The sequence below is a fragment of the Cervus canadensis genome, chromosome 9 (assembly GCF_019320065.1).
Source record: "Cervus canadensis isolate Bull #8, Minnesota chromosome 9, ASM1932006v1, whole genome shotgun sequence".
In the NCBI taxonomy this organism is placed as follows: Eukaryota; Metazoa; Chordata; class Mammalia; order Artiodactyla; family Cervidae; genus Cervus; species Cervus canadensis.
The window spans coordinates 15,257,136-15,274,856 of record NC_057394.1 but is presented as its reverse complement, the minus strand read 5'-3'; the positions used below and the strand labels follow the sequence as shown (position 1 = coordinate 15,274,856).

The 17,721-nt window shown below is 39.5% G+C and overlaps 1 protein-coding gene across 2 annotated transcripts in view; it reads right to left on the bottom strand.

Moving 5' to 3' along the window:
- LOC122447477 (ATP-binding cassette sub-family C member 4-like) overlaps window positions 1-17,721 on the bottom strand; it is a 1,659,665-nt gene that overhangs the window by 432,678 nt on the left and 1,209,266 nt on the right. For both annotated transcript variants that reach the window (XM_043478123.1, XM_043478130.1), the window contains exon 26: window positions 6,598-6,753. In XM_043478123.1, the coding sequence (XP_043334058.1) occupies window positions 6,598-6,753 (156 nt within the window). The remainder of the gene's footprint in view (window positions 1-6,597; window positions 6,754-17,721) is intronic.

Sequence of the window (17,721 nt, the reverse complement as noted above, 5' to 3'; positions counted from 1 at the left end):
TGAAGAGACTGTCTTTTCTTTATTACATACTCTTATCTCTTTTGTCCTAGATTAATTGACTATAAGTGTGTGGGTTTATTTCTGGGTTTTCTATCCTGTCCCATTAATCTATGTGTCTGGCTTCTGTGACAGCAACATACTTTTTCAATTACTGTAACTTTGCAATATAGCCTGAAGTCAGGGACTGTGATTCCTCCAGATTCATTCTTCTCTCTCAAGATTGTTTTGACTGTTCAGGGTATTTTCTGTTTCCATACAAATTAAAAAAAAATTTTGTTCTAGTTTTGTGAAAAATGCCACCAGTAATTTGATAGAGATTGCACTGAATCTGTAAATTGTCTTGGGTAGTATGGTTATTTTTAACAATACTGATTCTTTCAATCCAAGAACACAGAATATCTTTTCTTTTGTTTGTATCATCTTCAATTACTTTCATCAGTGTCTTACAGGTTTTGGACTAAACGTCTTTTGCCTCCTTAGGTAGATGTACTCCTAGATTTTCTTTTTTTCCTTTGATGTGATGTTAATGGGATTATTTCCTTTATTTCTCTTTCTGATACTTTGTTTCTAGTCTATATAATTGCAGCCTATTTCTGTATATACAACAGCTTATACAGCTCAATATAAAAAAAAAACAATCTAATAAAAAAATTGGAAGAAGAACTAGACATTTCTCCAAAGAAGACATACAGATGGTCGATAGGCCCATGAAAAGATACTCAACATCACTAATTACTAGAGAAATACAGATTAAAACTACAATGAGGCATCACCTCACACTGGTTAGAATGACCATCATTAAATAGTCTACAAATAATAAATGCTGGAGAGGGTGTGGAGGAAAGGGGACCCTCCTACACTGTTGGTGGGAATGTAAATTGGTGCAGCTGTTATGGAAAACAGTATGGAGGTTCCTTAAAAGCTGAAAAAGAGTTACTGAGTGATCCAGCAATTCCACACCTCAGCAAATATCTGGAAAACATAAAAACCCTAATTCAAAAAGATGCATGCACCACAGTATTCACAACAGTACTACTTACAATAGCCAAGATATGTTCACGGACAGATGAATGGATAAAGATATGATGTATACACATACACACACACACACACACAGACACACACACACGGGAATATTATTCAGCCATAAAAAGAATGAAATAACGCCATTTGCAGCAACATGGATGAACCTAGAGATTATGAAACTAAGCAAAATAAGTCAGGAAGAGAAAGACAAATATCATATGCTGCTGCTGCTGCTAACTCACTTCAGTCGTGTCCGATTCTGTGTGAGATCACTTATATGTGGAATCTTAAAAAATGACAGAAACGAACTTATTTACAACACAGAAACAGATTCAAGAGCATAAAATACAAACTAATGGTTACCAAAAAGGAAAGTGGTGAAGGATAAATTAAAAATCTGTGCTTAATAATACACACTACTATTTTACTATACAATTGAAACACTGTGAAAAAACAATCAGACACACACAAAATCTGACTCCTGGCTCTGCCCCTTACTTGATAAGTAGGACAAGCTCCCAGGGCCTCAGTTTTTAAACCTATCAGGTAAGGATAACAACAGAAATGTGAGGATTAAGCAGGAAATGGTCAGATAAGGGGCTAAAATGTGTTAATGATTTCACAAATGTTAGGAATTATTATCAGTACTCATTTAACTTGTCAGGGGGCTATAACAAGCATGAGAGGAGCAGAAACAAGAGATACTGGCCCTGTCCTCAAAGAGAGGAAGAAAAAAGCCAAGAGTGTGGGGAGGGCTGAGGAAAAAGGCCAGAGGTCTTGGTGGCAGACTGGCAAGTAAGTGTACAAGGTCGTGGTCAGGAAAGAAGCTGCTGGGTGGGGGACATGAAATCAAAGTACAAAAAAGTGTTTTATTCTCTCTTCTTGCTTTTGGTGGAAACGTCAGATACATGTCTCTGTTACACTTTCCCCCAAATTCCTATTGCGTTCTTTTGATTTTTGTTTCTTTGCTCTACTATTTATATGAACAATTTAGTTTATATTGTAAATAATATATATAAAGAAAATCACCAAGGACCATGAACACATAAGCAGAAATTAAAGAGTAAAGTCATTCCAGAAGGTGTTACTCTTTCTATTAAGCAGAAATAAGATCCAAAGGCCAGTAACTCAATCATTAAGAATAACAGCTCCTAATGACTGAGCATTCCCAAGAACCAGACATGGTTCCTGGGAATTGTTCATAAGGCACAAACCTTATCTCACCTAGTTGTGTGCGATAAGTCTCTTCAGTCGTGTCAGACTCTTTGCGACCCTGTGAACTGTGGCCCACCACACTCCTCTGTCCTGGGATTCTCCAGGCAAGAATACTGGAGTGAGTTGCCATGGCCTCCTCCAGTGGATCTTCCTGACCCAGGAATTGAATCTGCATCTCTCATGTCTCCTGCATTGGCAGGCAGGTCCTTTACCACTAGCACCACTTGGGAAGCCCAGTTATATCTTCACAACAAATCTGTGTGGCAATGATTCTCAGACCTGGTTTAAGGATAAGGTCACTGAAGTCTGGAAGATGAGCAATGTTATCAAGGCCCCAAAGTCCTTTGAGGCAGAGTACGAATAAGATTGTTGGTTCACGTTGACACTCAGTTTACACAAACATTCTATCCCTGGCTGTCTCTGGAATGATTTCTGGGAACCTTTGCACATTGCAAGTTTATCAACCAATATTGCACCTTGGAGACAAAGGCATATAGAGAGGAATCTACACGTATACAAAGCTTAGCACTATTTTGTAAGGATGCTCTCTGGAGTGTGTACAATGAACATGCTCAGAGGGAGGGTGGAAATCAACAGAACAGAACAGAACCAAACTATGTTGATGCAAAGGTATGTTTAGTCTTTGCTCAGATGTGCTTCCAAACATTATTGGCAGAGCCAAGGATCTTCTAACATTATTTCTTTATTTATAGAATTATTTTATGTACACAAGCATACAACTTTTTCTTATTAAGAAGCTTTAAAAAATAATGCAAGGCATGTTTCTAAAGCCTAGCATCCAAGGTTATGAAAGGATTTTACAGACATGCCCTTTATTTCTGTTAACTAGTCTCATTTCAGAGATGAGTATGATCAAAACATAAAACCTGGGACTCTAAACTCATTTATTTTCTACTGTAACCACAAGTCATGAATTAAATAACCAGAGGGAATCTTTAAATATGGAGACTGAACATGCTAAAAAGTTCTTCCCATTTTTCTTGAAAGGGATAGCTTTGAAAAAAATATTTTAATTGTGGTAAAATACATATGAAATTTACTAGCTTAACCATTTGTAAGTACACAGTTCAGTGGTATTAAATACATTTACATTGTTGTACATCTCTACCTTCCAGCCACAGAACTTCTTTCAACTTGCAGAACTGAAACTCTACCCACTAAAGAACAACTTCCCACTCCCAGCAGCTCCTGGCACCCACCATTCTACTTCCTGTCTCCATGCATTTACTACTCTAGGTAGCTTATATTAGTAGAATCATAGAGTATTTGTCCTTTGTGACTGGCTTATTTCACTTAGCTTAATTTCCTCAAGGTTCATCTGTGCTGTAGCACAAGTCAGAATTTCCTTCCTTTCTAAGGCTGAATATTACTCCACTGTATACATATATGCATTACATTTCGTTTATCAATTCATTTGTCAATGGACCTTTGGGTGCCTCCACCTTTTTGCTACTGAGAATAAAGCTGCTATGAACATGCAAGTACAGGTATCACTTCAAGATCTCTCTTTCAATTCATTTGGGTTTATACTCTAAAATAGAATTGCTAGATCATATAATAATTCTATCTTTTAGATAGACTTTTTTGAGATTGAATTTTTTTGAGAAATGACCAACTTGTTTTCCACAGTGGCTGTACTATCTTACATCCTACCAGAAATGAACAAGGATTCTAATTTCTCTACATCCTTGCCAATACTACCAACCCATCTTCTTTCTTTCTCTCTTTCATTTTTCTTTTTGACAGTAGATGTCTTAAAGGGTGCAAGGTGGCATTTCACTGTAGTCTGTAAAACTGTATTTTGGTTTCAAAAGTACTTAGACATATACATTAGCATATGTAAAATTAGATAGTCAGTGGAAATCTGCTGTATGAGCTCAAATCCAGGGCTCTGTGATAACCTAGAGGGGTGGGATGAGGTGGGAGGTGGGAAGGACATTCAAGAGGGAGGGGACATATGTATACCTATGGCTGATCCATGTTGATATATGGCAGAAACCAAAAAAATATTGTAAAGTAATTATCTTTCAATTAAAAATAAATTAATTAGAAAAACAAGAGTACTCAGAGTAATTCCAGGTATTTTAGAGGCCATGGGAATAGCAGCAGCTGTACTCAGTTGTTAGACCCAAGCCCACGTGCTCCTTCCCTTTGGGTGTCATGTTGAGATACTTCCTAATACACAGGCATTTCAGGGCACATTAAACCCACATTCCAGAAAGCACAATTGCCTGGCTCATTTTGTCTCATCTCATCTCTGTTTTTCATCTCAAGAGGTTATTTATCTGAGTTTCCTTTGATGGGCAGCTGATTATCAATTATATAAAAAGATCAAATTCCTTTTTTAAAAATTGGTAAGTCTGTCAAAGGAGAGAGCAGAATGAAAGGTGAGGACACAGAATCTAGGTTGCCCTTGGCTATATACCTGGAGGATGGTAATTTCTCAGTAAATATTCAGAGTATTACTGAGTATTTCTCAGTAAATATTATGTTGAGTGAATGAACCACAAGGAATGACATGAGTGTCTACTATACATATAATCCAGTGTCCAAAACACTCCCTGAAAGTTGTACTTCTTTAAGACTCAGAAGATAAGAAAACAGAATCAGAGTCCAGGAAAAGACTGGCCAATGGCCAGCTCAATGCTCCACCATCACAGCAGTCACATCTGGGTCTACGTGAAGCACTTCACACTCAGTGACCTATTTTGTCCTCACAACAGCTCAAGGGGCTGGTACTGTTAGTTACCTTGTAAGAGAAAACTGAGGTGCATAGAGACAGAATTCTGAGTTCCCTGCTCTACCTCACTATTCTGTACTGCCTCCTTGGTGAAAATCATTTACTAATGGATGAATTGTCAGTCTCCCCAAATCATCTATATATCCTGTAATTCTCAAAGCTCAACAGTTTCACAGAAAGTCCAAGAAGATAATCACCTTTGAAAAGATGTCCTCATTTCCCTCAGCGAAATTCCATCTGTAAGACACTTAAAAGTCATGTTTCCCTATAGGAACCTGCCGGGAGTCGTTGTGGGAGATCCCACCCATGACGAGGTCATGAGGAAAAGACCTGACACGCAAGGCCATTCAGGATACAAGGGACCCTCCAGGTTGGCCTCGGCCTCTACCCCACCCTGTATCCTCCCCACTTTTCTGCTCTTTTTCTTGTTTGCCCTGCTGCAGATTCTTGGGTTGCCTGCCGAGAGTTCTCCCGCTCCTCTTTCACTGAATAAAGACCAACTTAAAACCCTAACTAATAAATCTCCTGGACGCTGGCACCCTATGAAGGGGCCAGGGATGAAGGAAATGCTTCAATTCAAACCCTTTTGCTGGCATTCTGGCTTATTTGATAAATGTGTGCTTATTGCAAAAAATGCTCATGATTGTTCTAAACATCCTAAGCATAATACGCTAACATTAAGCATAGGCCCCTCCTCGGGGTGAGAAAGGCTCCACAAATAAAACAGCCACAAATGTGCCTAATAGAAAATAGTTTAGATAGAGATTAGCTGGTGAGTTCCTGCAGGTAGTTAACTTTTAGACTAAGAGCCTGTTTTGTGCTATATCTGCTGTTTTTGCAATCCTTTGCATTTCTGTTCTGTAAAAATGTAATCCTATTTAGTTCCCATGGAGATGACACCTATTAGAAAGAATATAGATTAATCACAAGAAAAACAGGGCCGGCTACTGAAGTTGCTTAAGTCACACCACGTGCAAGCCATAAAATGTTAACAGGCCTGAAGGCCAAATGATAAAGAAGACTCTTGTGAATGAAAAGTATGTGGGTGACATCCTGTTTCTGTTGAAGGTCAAGTTGCTGTAATGTTTTGAGATGACCTGTGTGTAAGCAATATGCACTTCCCCCCAAAAGATGTTGTTAAGGGTATAAAGGGGCAGTGCAAAAATAAACTTCAGACTTAGCCACCGAGCTATGTCTCACTGTGTCTCTCTCTTGCTGACGCTGTTCATCCTGAGGGTACCCCTGGATCCTGCTGGGGCAAAGACCCTGGCAGGAACCTCTGCAGTGCTAAAGAAACCATTTTTCCTTTTGTTCTCAGAATTATGTGGTTATCAGTGGATAAAACTGTGGCAACTGAGGAAGACTGTGTCCAGAAATCACTAAATCACATGCACACAAAACTGATGAATGAACAAAGAAACAAAACATGTGTCCAATGAAAATGTCTGTTGAAAATACCTGATGTTAAAAATGTGCTCTATTTGGGAAAAAAGGATCAACCCTTCCATGTAATTTGAAAAAAAAAACAACTTAAAAGCAATTAAACTTAGATACATTATAAAAAGAACAATGTGACAATGCTCTGATGTGCATACCTGAGGTGCAACTGACAGTTTCTTCCTTAAATCATGAAGTCCAATGTTGGTTGTCCAGATCCGATCAATCTGAATGCCACCTTCGGGTTCTGACAATCTAAAAAGAGCAGCGATGAGGGAACTTTTTCCAGTTCCTGTTCTTCCCACGATGCCACACTGTAAAGAGACCAAGGGGGATTAAGAATTAACAGGATACAACAAACCTAGAAGAAACCCTGATTGTTGAAGATGAATTTTCAAAGTTCTGTTACATATAGAGAGTAGTCTGTAGTTTCTCAAGCATGGTCTCGGTGACATTCTGAGCCAGAAAATTCATTGTTGGGGGTAAGGAGACTGTCATGTATATTGTAAGATGTTTAACAGTAGCCATGAACTCTACCCACTAGATACCAGATGCAACCCCCAAATTGTGGCAACCAAAAATGGCAGATATTCACAAATGTCCCTGGTTGAGACCACCATCATCCCAAGCATATAGAATATAAACTAGAGTGATTTTTATGCCTTCTTAAGATGACATGCAGTTTTATTCAGATTTCCCTGAAGGGAGGCTTAATATGCTGAAAATTGTTTTCTGTGATTATCACATAGTATCCATTCTGTGGTATGTTAAAGGGGGAGACATGAATGTGTGTGTGTTGTATGTGTATGGATGTGTGTAAATAACATTCATAAATAAAGCAAGATGACTTTAAAAAGTAATCTGCTGGCAGTGAAAAACCAGCAGTCTCCTAAGTGGTGCATAAGAAGTCAGCTTTTAAATTAAATTTATTCCTACTGCCTAGGTAATCTGACCTTGGGAATCACATGGGTAGTTTTACAGAGATGTCAAGAAGTCAGAGTAGCGACTTAGCATGCAAGCATGTATTGGAGAAGGCAATGACAACCCACTCCAGTGTTCTTGCCTGGAGAATCCCAGGGACAGGGGAGCCTGGTGGGCTGCCGTCTGTGAGGTCGCACAGAGTCAGACACAACTGAAGCGACTTAGCAGCAGCAGCAGCAAGTAAGAAGTGTTATATACAAACAAGTACTCACTTTCTCAGGCATCTGTTATTTAAAAGGAATTATTCTTTGGTAGAAAAATGAAATCATTTACTGATATTAAATATCTTAATTATATTCGATGTTGAAACATCTTAAAATATAAAATGCAGAATCTTAAAAGACAAAGGCCAGTAGGCAAAATGCACATAATGAAGCCAACAACAACACAAAAAATATTTGCTATTTACACAGGACCTTTAATTGGAGCAGTGCAAAAGGCATTTAATTAACAAAGTAATACTTACAATTGAACCTTGAAAAAATACATGTCAAGTGTCAGTCTATTTATTAAAAACAAAGCAGGGAGAAATTAAGTGACTAGCAATAAGATTAAAGAATCTATACAATGCAGGTTAAATGCTGGTAGGGAATAAAACTGCATTCAAATATGCATGCAGAAACTGGTGTTTTTTACCAATGAGTTTGAAAGTGAAAGAAAGTGTTAGTCACTCAGTCTTGTCTGACTTTTTGTGACTCCATGGAATGTAGCCCATGGACAGGCTCCTCTGTCCATGGAATTCTCAAGGCAAGAATAGTAGAGTGGGTTGCCATTTCCTACTCCAGGGGATCTTCCTGACCCAGGGATGGAGGCCAGGTCTCCTGCCTTGCAGGCAGGTTCTTTACCATCTGAGCCACCAGGGATGCCCAATTACAAATTCCCTGAAGGAAGCTTCCCAAGAGATGATTTCATCTCTGTTTAGAATCTGGAATTGATGAGAGTGTAAGACATGCTTTCAATCATTTGTAAATCAGTAAAATTTTAAAACTTATAGCTTTAAAGAGAACAACTAAATCTGTCTATGCAATATAATCAGAATTCTTAGAAATTTTCATTTTTCTGATTTGAATACCTCTAGAGTTTCACACCTTAGCCTGTCAAATCAATCATGGCATTTCAAAAAAGAATTTATATTTATAGAGATTAAACATCCAAAAAGTGGGTTTACCTAATTTTATTATCTTACAAAGATAATACGTCTGTAAGTCTATACTTATATGCCTATACATCTATAAGATATTTTTTTATTGTTGTTGTTTAGTGTCTCAGTCATGTCTAACTCTTTGCAACCCCATGGACTGCCGAACACCAGGCTTCCCTGTCCATCACCATCTCACGGAGCTTGCTCAAACTCATGTCCATCAAGTCAGCGATACCATCCAACCAACTCGTCCTCTGTCGTCCCCTTCTCCTCCTGCCCTCAATCTTTGGCAGCATCAGGGTCTTTCCCAATGAATCAGCTCTTCCCATCAGGTAGCCAAAGTATTGGAGATTCGGCTTCAGCATAAGTTTTTCCAATGAATATTCAGAGTTGATTTCCTATAAGATTGACTACTTTGATCCCCTTGCAGTCCAAAGGACTCTCAAGAATCTTTTTCAGCACCACAGTTCGAAAGCATCAATTCTTTGGCACTCAACCTTCTTTATGGTACAACCCTTATATGACTACTGGAAAAACCATAGCTTTGATTATATGGACTTTTGTTGGCAAAGTAATGTCTCTGCTTTTTAATATTCTGTCTAGGTTTGTCAATATTTTTCTTCCAAAGAGCAAACATCTTTTAATTTCATGGCTGCCGTCACTGACCACAGCGATGCTGGAGCCCAAGAAAGTAAAGTCTGTCACTTTCCATTGTTTCCCCATCTATCTGCCATGAAGTGATGGGACCAGATACCATGATCTTCATTTATTGAATGTTGAATTTTAAGCCAGCTTTTTCACTCTCCTCTTTCACTTTCATCAACAGGCTCTTTAGTTTCTCTTTGCTTTCTGCCATTACAATGGTGTCATCCACATATCTAATGTTATTGTTATTTCTCCTGGCAGTTTTAATTCCAGCTTGAGCTTCATCCAGCCTGGCACTTCACATGATGTACTTTGCGTATAAGTTGAATAAGCAGGGTGACAAAATACAGCCTTGATGTACTGCTTTCCCAATTTTCAACCAGTCCGCTGTTCCATGTCCAGTTCTAACTGTTGCTTCTTGACCTGCATATAGGTTTCTCAGGACATTTTGCACCTTATTTTAAACCTTAATCCATATGATACAGATGGGCCATCTGTGCACACAAGCAAGTCGTAGTGTGTACATATGTGACTCATGTGTTTTGTGTACAGGTAGGCCTCAGAGATATTTTGGATTTGGTCAAGACAACCTCAGTAATGTGACTATCACAAAATAAAGCAAGTTATATGAATTTTTTGTTTCTCTGTTCAAAAAGATTTGAGTTTATTCTATATTGTAGTCTACTAAGTGTACAATAGCATTATATATTAAAAAAGATGTACACAACTTAATTTCCAATACTTTATTGCTAAAAGAATGCTAACCATCATTTGAGCCTTAAAACACACTGATCACAGATCCCAGAATAACACATATCATAAAATGAAATGGCTTGAAATATTGAGAGAATTATCAAAATGTGACAGAGACATGAAGTTAGCAAATGCTATAGGAAAAATGGTGCCAATGTTTTGCTTGACACAGCATTGCCATAAATGTACAATTTGTGGGGAAAAAAATGCATTCTCTGTGAAGCACAATAAAAACAGGTATGCCTGTATATCTCGGTGTTCTCATACATAAATTAAACCACAACAGGACACAAGTGAGTACTCTATCTGTGAGGATGCATGGAGGTTCCCATGTCATCAGCTCTACTGAAATTGATCCATCTTTGCAAACGGGAACATTTTTAGAGTTTGAGTAAATGGTCTGAGATATATAGGGGCACCAAGGGTTGTTCATGACCACAGGACTATGAACTCCAAACTCCAGTGAGGAGAACTGAAAAAAAAAAAAAATGGAGGGCTTCCCTGGCAGTTTAGTGGTTATGATTCTGTGCTTCCACTACAGGGGATGTAGGTTCAATCCTTGGTGAAATAACTAAGATCCCACATGTTGCATGGCCACAGGCACCCCAAAAGAAAAAGGCAACTCAAAGACAACCTGGTTCTGGCTATTTCTACAGTTCAGTCATCAAAACTATAGTCTGAGTGACTTTTCTGGGTAACCAAAGGGTTTTACCAATTGCCTGTGGAGAGTATCACCAGTATCACTAAGCTCACATCCTTCAATCTAAAGACACCTTGAGGGCTTCCCTGGAGGTTCAGTGGTAAAGAATCCAGCTGCCAGTACAGGAGTCATGGGTTCAATCCCTGGTCTGGGAGAATCCCACATGCCACAAAGCAACTAAGCTCATGCACCACAACTATTGAGCCTGTGTATAGAACCTGGGAACTAAAACTACTGAGTCCACAGGCCACATCTACTAAAACCCTCACACCCTATATAGACTGTGCTCTGTAACAAGAAAAGACACCACATTGAGAAGCCAGTGCACCACAACTAGAGTAGTTTCCACTCACCAAAACTAGAGAAAAGCCCGAGCAGCAAGAGACCCAGCACAGCCAAAAATAAATAAATGAATAAATTATGGGAGCCGGCACACGAGATCCCACCCATGACAAGGTCATGAGGGAGAAAACCTGACGGGCAAGGCGGATCAGGTTTTCAAGGATTTCGAAAAGGCTAGCTCATGAGATCCCACCCATGACAAGCTCATGGGGAGAAAACCTGACGGGCAAGGCGGATCAGGTTTTCAGGGATTCCGAAAAGCTGCCCCAAAGCTGCCCCCGGCGCTCACCTTAAAGATGATATCTGTTTTTCTGATGCTTGCTTCAATAGACTACTCCCTAATTTCTGTGATACAGGCAGAAGGCCCTCCCAGATCTCTTTTCAAATAAGAATTAATTTAGAACTTAAATCTATGTTTTTTGGGTGGTGGTATTTTATGAGATTGTTTAGGATGAAAGGAGTGTTTTAATTTAAACTCCTTTGCTGGTAGTTTGTTAGCCAAATGCATTTATGCCCTTGGTACTATTATGCATGATTGCTTATAATATTTTAATCATAAAATAGCATAAAGAACCTGATTATATAAAAGCCCTAATAGACATAGAGCATTTTTGAGGGGTGAAGGAGTTTTATTAGAAAATATGAGAGAAAATTATTATAAAAGTGGTTATTGGGTTAACGTTTGCTTGCTGTGTTTTTGCTTTTAGTGTGCTAAGGCTGTGCTATGGAAACCATTGTTAATATAGTTATAGATCTAGAAAAATAAGAGCTTAGTCCTAGTGTTGTAACAATGAAATAGTTGTTAATTATTAGCCAGGAGTGCTAGGCAGAGGCTGCCTTATTAGAGCCACAGAATTTGTATGGGGTAAAACTTTTAGATAAATTTAATTGACAACTTTTGCAGAAGAATTGATGTTGGTATTAACAGGGTCGTATTTTTATTATGTTGTGACATGCTGTACTGTTGCCCTATGAGACTGTAACTCTTCTGTTAAGGTCACCACAGAAACAGAAAACAGGCTTCCATTCACCTGACTTACATAAAATGTTTATAAGCCCTAAGGCCAAAAGATAATGTGTAAAGATTTATTATAGAAACGAAATGCAGAAAGCATCTTGTTCTTCCTTAAGGACAAACTGATGTAATGTAAACTAACCCTGTATAGACATGAGTGAGCATCTTGTATCCTGGATACATTCTGAGTGAGGGTATATAAACTGTTGTCAAAAAATAAAAGACAGACTTGGCCCTATCAAGGCTGGTCTCACGTGTCTTCTATCTCTCGCCGACGCTGTTCATCCTGAGGGTACCCCCTGGATCCTGCCGAGGCTGGACCCCGGCAGAGAAAATCTTATTTTATTTGCTTTACAATGACTCCTTTCTGTTTTTCCAACCAGGTTGGTCTCTGATGATGACAACAACTTGTTAGACACTTGCATCTGGATCTCTCTCCACACACCAAACTCAATATAATCAACACCCAATGCCCCACACAAAACAACCCCTTCCTTTGTCTTTCCCACATTACTCTCACGACTTCTTTCCCAGGCTCAGGGGCTGAACTGTCCACCTTACTTCCCTGAGTCCAGCACGGTGCCAAGCCCTGAAGACTCTACTTTTGCAGTGTTTCATGACTCAGTTCCTCATTTTAAGATCCACAGTCAGCACTGGAGTGCTGGGCTGCATCATTTTTAAAAAACAAGTTAAAGCAAACTCTTTCCTTAAAAATAATCAGTGCAAATGAATTTGAAAAGTAAACACTAGCTATACTCAGCACTCTGAAAAAACCATTTTCAAGATGATGTTTTTACTTTCTAGACTTCTGTATGTGTTCTTAAAGACACAAGTTCACATATATAAACAAAATGGGATTAAAATGAACATACTGCTATCTGTTTTCATTTAGTATTTCATTTAGTATTTCATAAGAATATAGTATATGTGATCATTTAACAAACCACATGCTGCTGGATATTTAGGCAATCTCCAATAGTTTACTATTATAAATAACTCTGTTAAATATCCTTGAAGCTAAATCTTTTCTTTTTGCAAACAACCTTACTCATTTCCTTCAGATAAATTCCCAGATGTGGAACTGCTGAGAATCAAGTATGAACATTTTCAGAGGAAGCTGTTAAGCTGTTAACCTACTCTCCAGAAATATGATGATACCATTTTCTACTCCCACTCATTTCCCTGCACATTCACAAACCGGAGTGTTATATCTTTGTTTTAATTGACATCAGTTTGATGCCAAAAAGTGGAATGACTTTTCCAAGACATTTTGCTGGAGGCACAATAGCTCTGGGCTCCCTGCCTCCTGAATCTGCCCACTCTGGTCCATGTGCTCTCAGTTCTCTAATTAAACTCCCAAAGCCCAGCTCTGTGCCCATCACTCCACCCCAGGACATCTCTTCTACAAAAATGTCCCCGCTGACCCACATGTCCACAAGTCACCTTCCTTGGGGTGACTTTGGAGTTGTCAGAGTTGAACATGAAAATGTCTGCTGCACACCTGGCAGCTGATTTTCCTGAATGCTCTGCAGGTGCCTAGTTCTTCACTCACTGGATCAGGGCATCATGCTTTTGCTTATGTTGACCCCACCTCCTAAAGAACTTTCACATGCATTTCTACTGAATACATTTCCACCTGCTGGAACCCTAACCACACATCACTAAGTCTGTCTCACATGCCTAAATCCTTGGAAATTCTCTCCCTGTCCCCTCCTGTGGGCTTGTCCCAACCCTAACAGATGTTATGTCATCTTTGTTAAAAAAAAAAAAAAAGATGTTATTTTTGTAAAAAACCTTTATAAAAATTATGACCTCTTTCTAGCTTACAAAGCTAAGACAGTCATTTTCTTGTTTCTTCAGATGAACCATACATGTTGACAGCAGAATCTGTATTGGATTTGACTGGCTTTATTTGTATTACCTGTGGTGTCCTGAGAAAAAGCAGCTTCCATTGAGAACTTAGATTTTTAACTCAGGTCAGAGAAATTTATGGAAAATCTATTACCATATTATTTAGTTATATGATAAACCAGACAGAGAAAGACACAACAGATGGATCCTACAGCTATAGATACAACTTCAAATGGCCAACACCTCTTTTCTCATGGGACAGACAACTTTTGCAGTATAAGTGGTTATGGTCATTTTACACCAAATGAAAATGATAGCCATCTTTATGCAAGCAATTACTCTGATCCCCATGATGGGTGCTTTACATGTCTTATCTTGTTAAGTCATACAACAACTCTACAGGTTACATCCTATCACTTTCATTTTGCAAAAAAAAAAAAAAGATTGAGGCTTAGTTAGATGAATTAGTCTACCTGAAATATCAGAGCCCATAAGTCACAGGATGGGACTCAAATCCACATCCTCGGGCTCTTCTCCATCTGCTGATGGCCTCCTTATCACCTGGATGGCCTGGAACCTCATTATGTCCCTCTGTGTAGCTAAAACAGAGAGAGTGGGGAGAAGTGTAGCTGCAGGCCTAAGGTAGAGGTCTTATGACCAGAGAGTTAAAAGCATGATGTGGATACAGGCATGTACATGGTGAGTGGGAGCAAAGAGTGTGCCTGAGGTCAGGTGGGCCGGCTGTCAGCAGAAAGAACCAGCACCAGCAGCTGGGCTGAGAGAGAAACCTGCAGCTGAGTGGGGCACATGGTGCCTGGGGAACAGACCAAACAGACCTTGTGCCCTGCTTGGGGCAGCAAGACTCATTTTTTATCCCATCAGGTGGTGAAAGAACTGCATACACTGCTACACTCAGGGCTGAGCCTGTGGGAAATCCCTCCAGTCCCCACAGTAGGCTGGTGTGGGGAAGTTGGGGGCAGGATGAAAACTGCCCGTGATGAAGAGAGACTCCACTGAAAAGATGCAAATAAATGCAGTAGAATCACACAGAATTAGATTATATTGTAAAGGCCCAATTTATAGAATATAAAAGTAACTAAATCTGTAGGGTTAGGTGGCACAGATCTTTCTAGAGCCTCCTGCTCAGTCACAACAGGGTTTGGGTGATTCATAAACTCAGTTTCACACTATCAAAAGACATTTCTTGGAAATCACAGGTTATCAGTCATCAAAAACTGCCATTGGGAGACAAAGGACTTTACTAGAAGGTCCTGTTTAAATGCAATGCTGAGAAAGTCAGTTGAACGGGCCTGAGACTCTGCATTTCTAAGAAGCTCCAGGAGAGGCAGGTGCTACCGGCCCTGACACCACAGTCTAAATCACAAGGGATTAGGAAGCTGGCAGGGGAAGGGAGACAAGCTGAGAATGAAGGGAGGGGTTTCTAGGAAAATATTATGTTAAAAAGAAGAAAAAGTAAGGAACCAATATTTTTGCACATTATAGCAGGTTCTAGTAAGCATCTGGAAAAATGTATTATTCAAGTAATAGCTGTGAGCAAAAACAAACAAAAAAAAAAATCGATCTACCTCAAGAGGTGAAAAATGCTTTAATATGACCCAGGACTCTCTAAAATGATCAAATCAACCACAAAATCATCTAAATGAAAAATGCAGCCTGTGTTCAGAATCTAACCAGGAAGCCTAGGGTGCAATTTATCTCATGGTGATTTTTTTTTGGCTATGCTGGGTCATGGTTGCTTTGTGCAGGCTGTCTCTGGTTGTGGCAAGTGGGAGCTACTCCTTGTTGCAGGGCATGGGCTTCTCATTGAGGTGGCTTCTTTTGTTACTGAGAACAAGCTTTAGTAGTTGTGGTATGTAGGCTCAGTAGTTGTGCCACATGGGCTTAGCTGCTCTGTGGCATATGGAATCTTCTCAGACCAGGGATTGAACCAGTGTCCCTTGAATTGGCAGGTGAATTCTTATCCACTACACTACTAGGGAAGTCCTGGCTCTTTATTTTCACTTGCAATTTCTTCCATGAATTAAAATCCTGCATAGTAACTACGACACTTTCCTATTTACTGTAACTTCTCCAGGAATCGTGACGGCAGAGGAAATGAGGGAAAGAGAATAAAGCCCCACTTCTGCTGGCTGGCTCACTCTTATGCCCTCTCCCCCACTCACAATAGCCCTCTCAATCAAATCCAACACCAAAGGGCTGTCCTGGAGTGACAGGGGCAGGGACAAGTGAGCAGGAGAGGAAACCTCTGATGCACACAGGTGGAGTGAAATGGCTTCATGCTGCCCAGGTACCATCTCCCAACACAAAAATGAAGCTAATGGCGATACTGTATCAAGTTGCTACCATTATTAAATCAGTCTCCAAATTTAATTTGTCCTGAAACATTTTAGGTTCTCAATAATCCTATGATTTGCAGGTTTTAAGAAGGAAGAATAAGAATCTGTTATGTTCCTAAATTGTACTACAGAGTTTCTTAGATAATTCATATTATGCCTTTGGGGAAAATTTAAGACAAGTGCAAGTTAACAGAATTACATGTACAATGGAAAATCTGACAGACACATTGTCTGAGAGTAAACAAATACTGCCTTCAGTGCTCTAGGGGACAGGATTATATCAAGAGCTGTAGTTAATGTTTTCCTGACATAGGAGTTCACCTTCTTTCTGACCTACAGTGGAACTGGAAATAATTAGGACCAGCCTTTGCCCTGTGACTAACTGAAGTTGCTCCCTGGGTAGCATTTGGGGATTAAGTTGAATATTTATTTTTTCCATTTTCATGTTACAAGGGTATCATTCACTAAATTACAGCTATAGTCCACTAGATGGGTCTGTGGTGGTGAGAGCTTTAAAGAGCAGTTCTTTTGGTTGTTCAGAGTTGTCTTGTGTCTTGTGTATGTGTTGGTTACTGGCTGCTCACACCTGTGTGCTACTCACCCTCACAACCAGCAGTCCCTCAGCACTTTCTCTGTGCCCTGCAGAACGCCACTTTCTGGGGAACAAAAATGAAAACAAGATGCTCTCTGATTTTAAAAAGCCTCAAGGTACTTACTGTGAAATACAGACTTCAAATTATAAAGCATGCTATAGGTGCTATCTTTTAATAGTGATATCACATATCTTTTTATATGAATAGTAAAATTCACATATCATAAAATTTAACTACTTAGCCATTTTTAAGTGGACAGTTGGTGTTCAGTATATTCACACTGTTGTGCAATCAAGCTTGAGAAATGTTTTTTTGCCTGCTAAAACTGAAATTCTATACCCATTAAACAAACAACTCCCCATTCCCCACCCCCAAGTCCCTGGAGACCACAGTCCTACTTCCTGTCTTCCTGAATTTGACTACTTAGGAATCTCACGTAAGTGGAATCAGAGTATTCATTCCTTTTTGTCTGGCTTATATCATTTGGCAAGATATCATAAAGGTTTATCCATAGGTCAGAATTTTCTTCCTTTTTAAAACTGAATAATATTTCATTGTAAGGATTTAATTCCTTCCTATTTTTGGCTACTGTGAAAACAGGTGTACCTTAATTTCTACCTTAAAAGAAAATATAAGACACTAAGGAAGAATTGAGGGTCTCAAAGATGCATTAGATCAACTCAGAACATGAGGAGATGTTCACCAGCCAGATGATGGGGGAAAGGCCTCTGAGGTGGAGGGGCAGCGTGCACACTGAAAGCTGGAGGGCGCGGTGCTCTGGGAGAACTACACACGCCTGAGGGCAGGGGTGTGCGTGAGTCAGGAGACACACTGGCTGCAGAGCGAGGTGGGGAAGAGCTTCCCACCACCTTGTCTGTTCTGGTTTAGTCTTTTGAAGACTCTG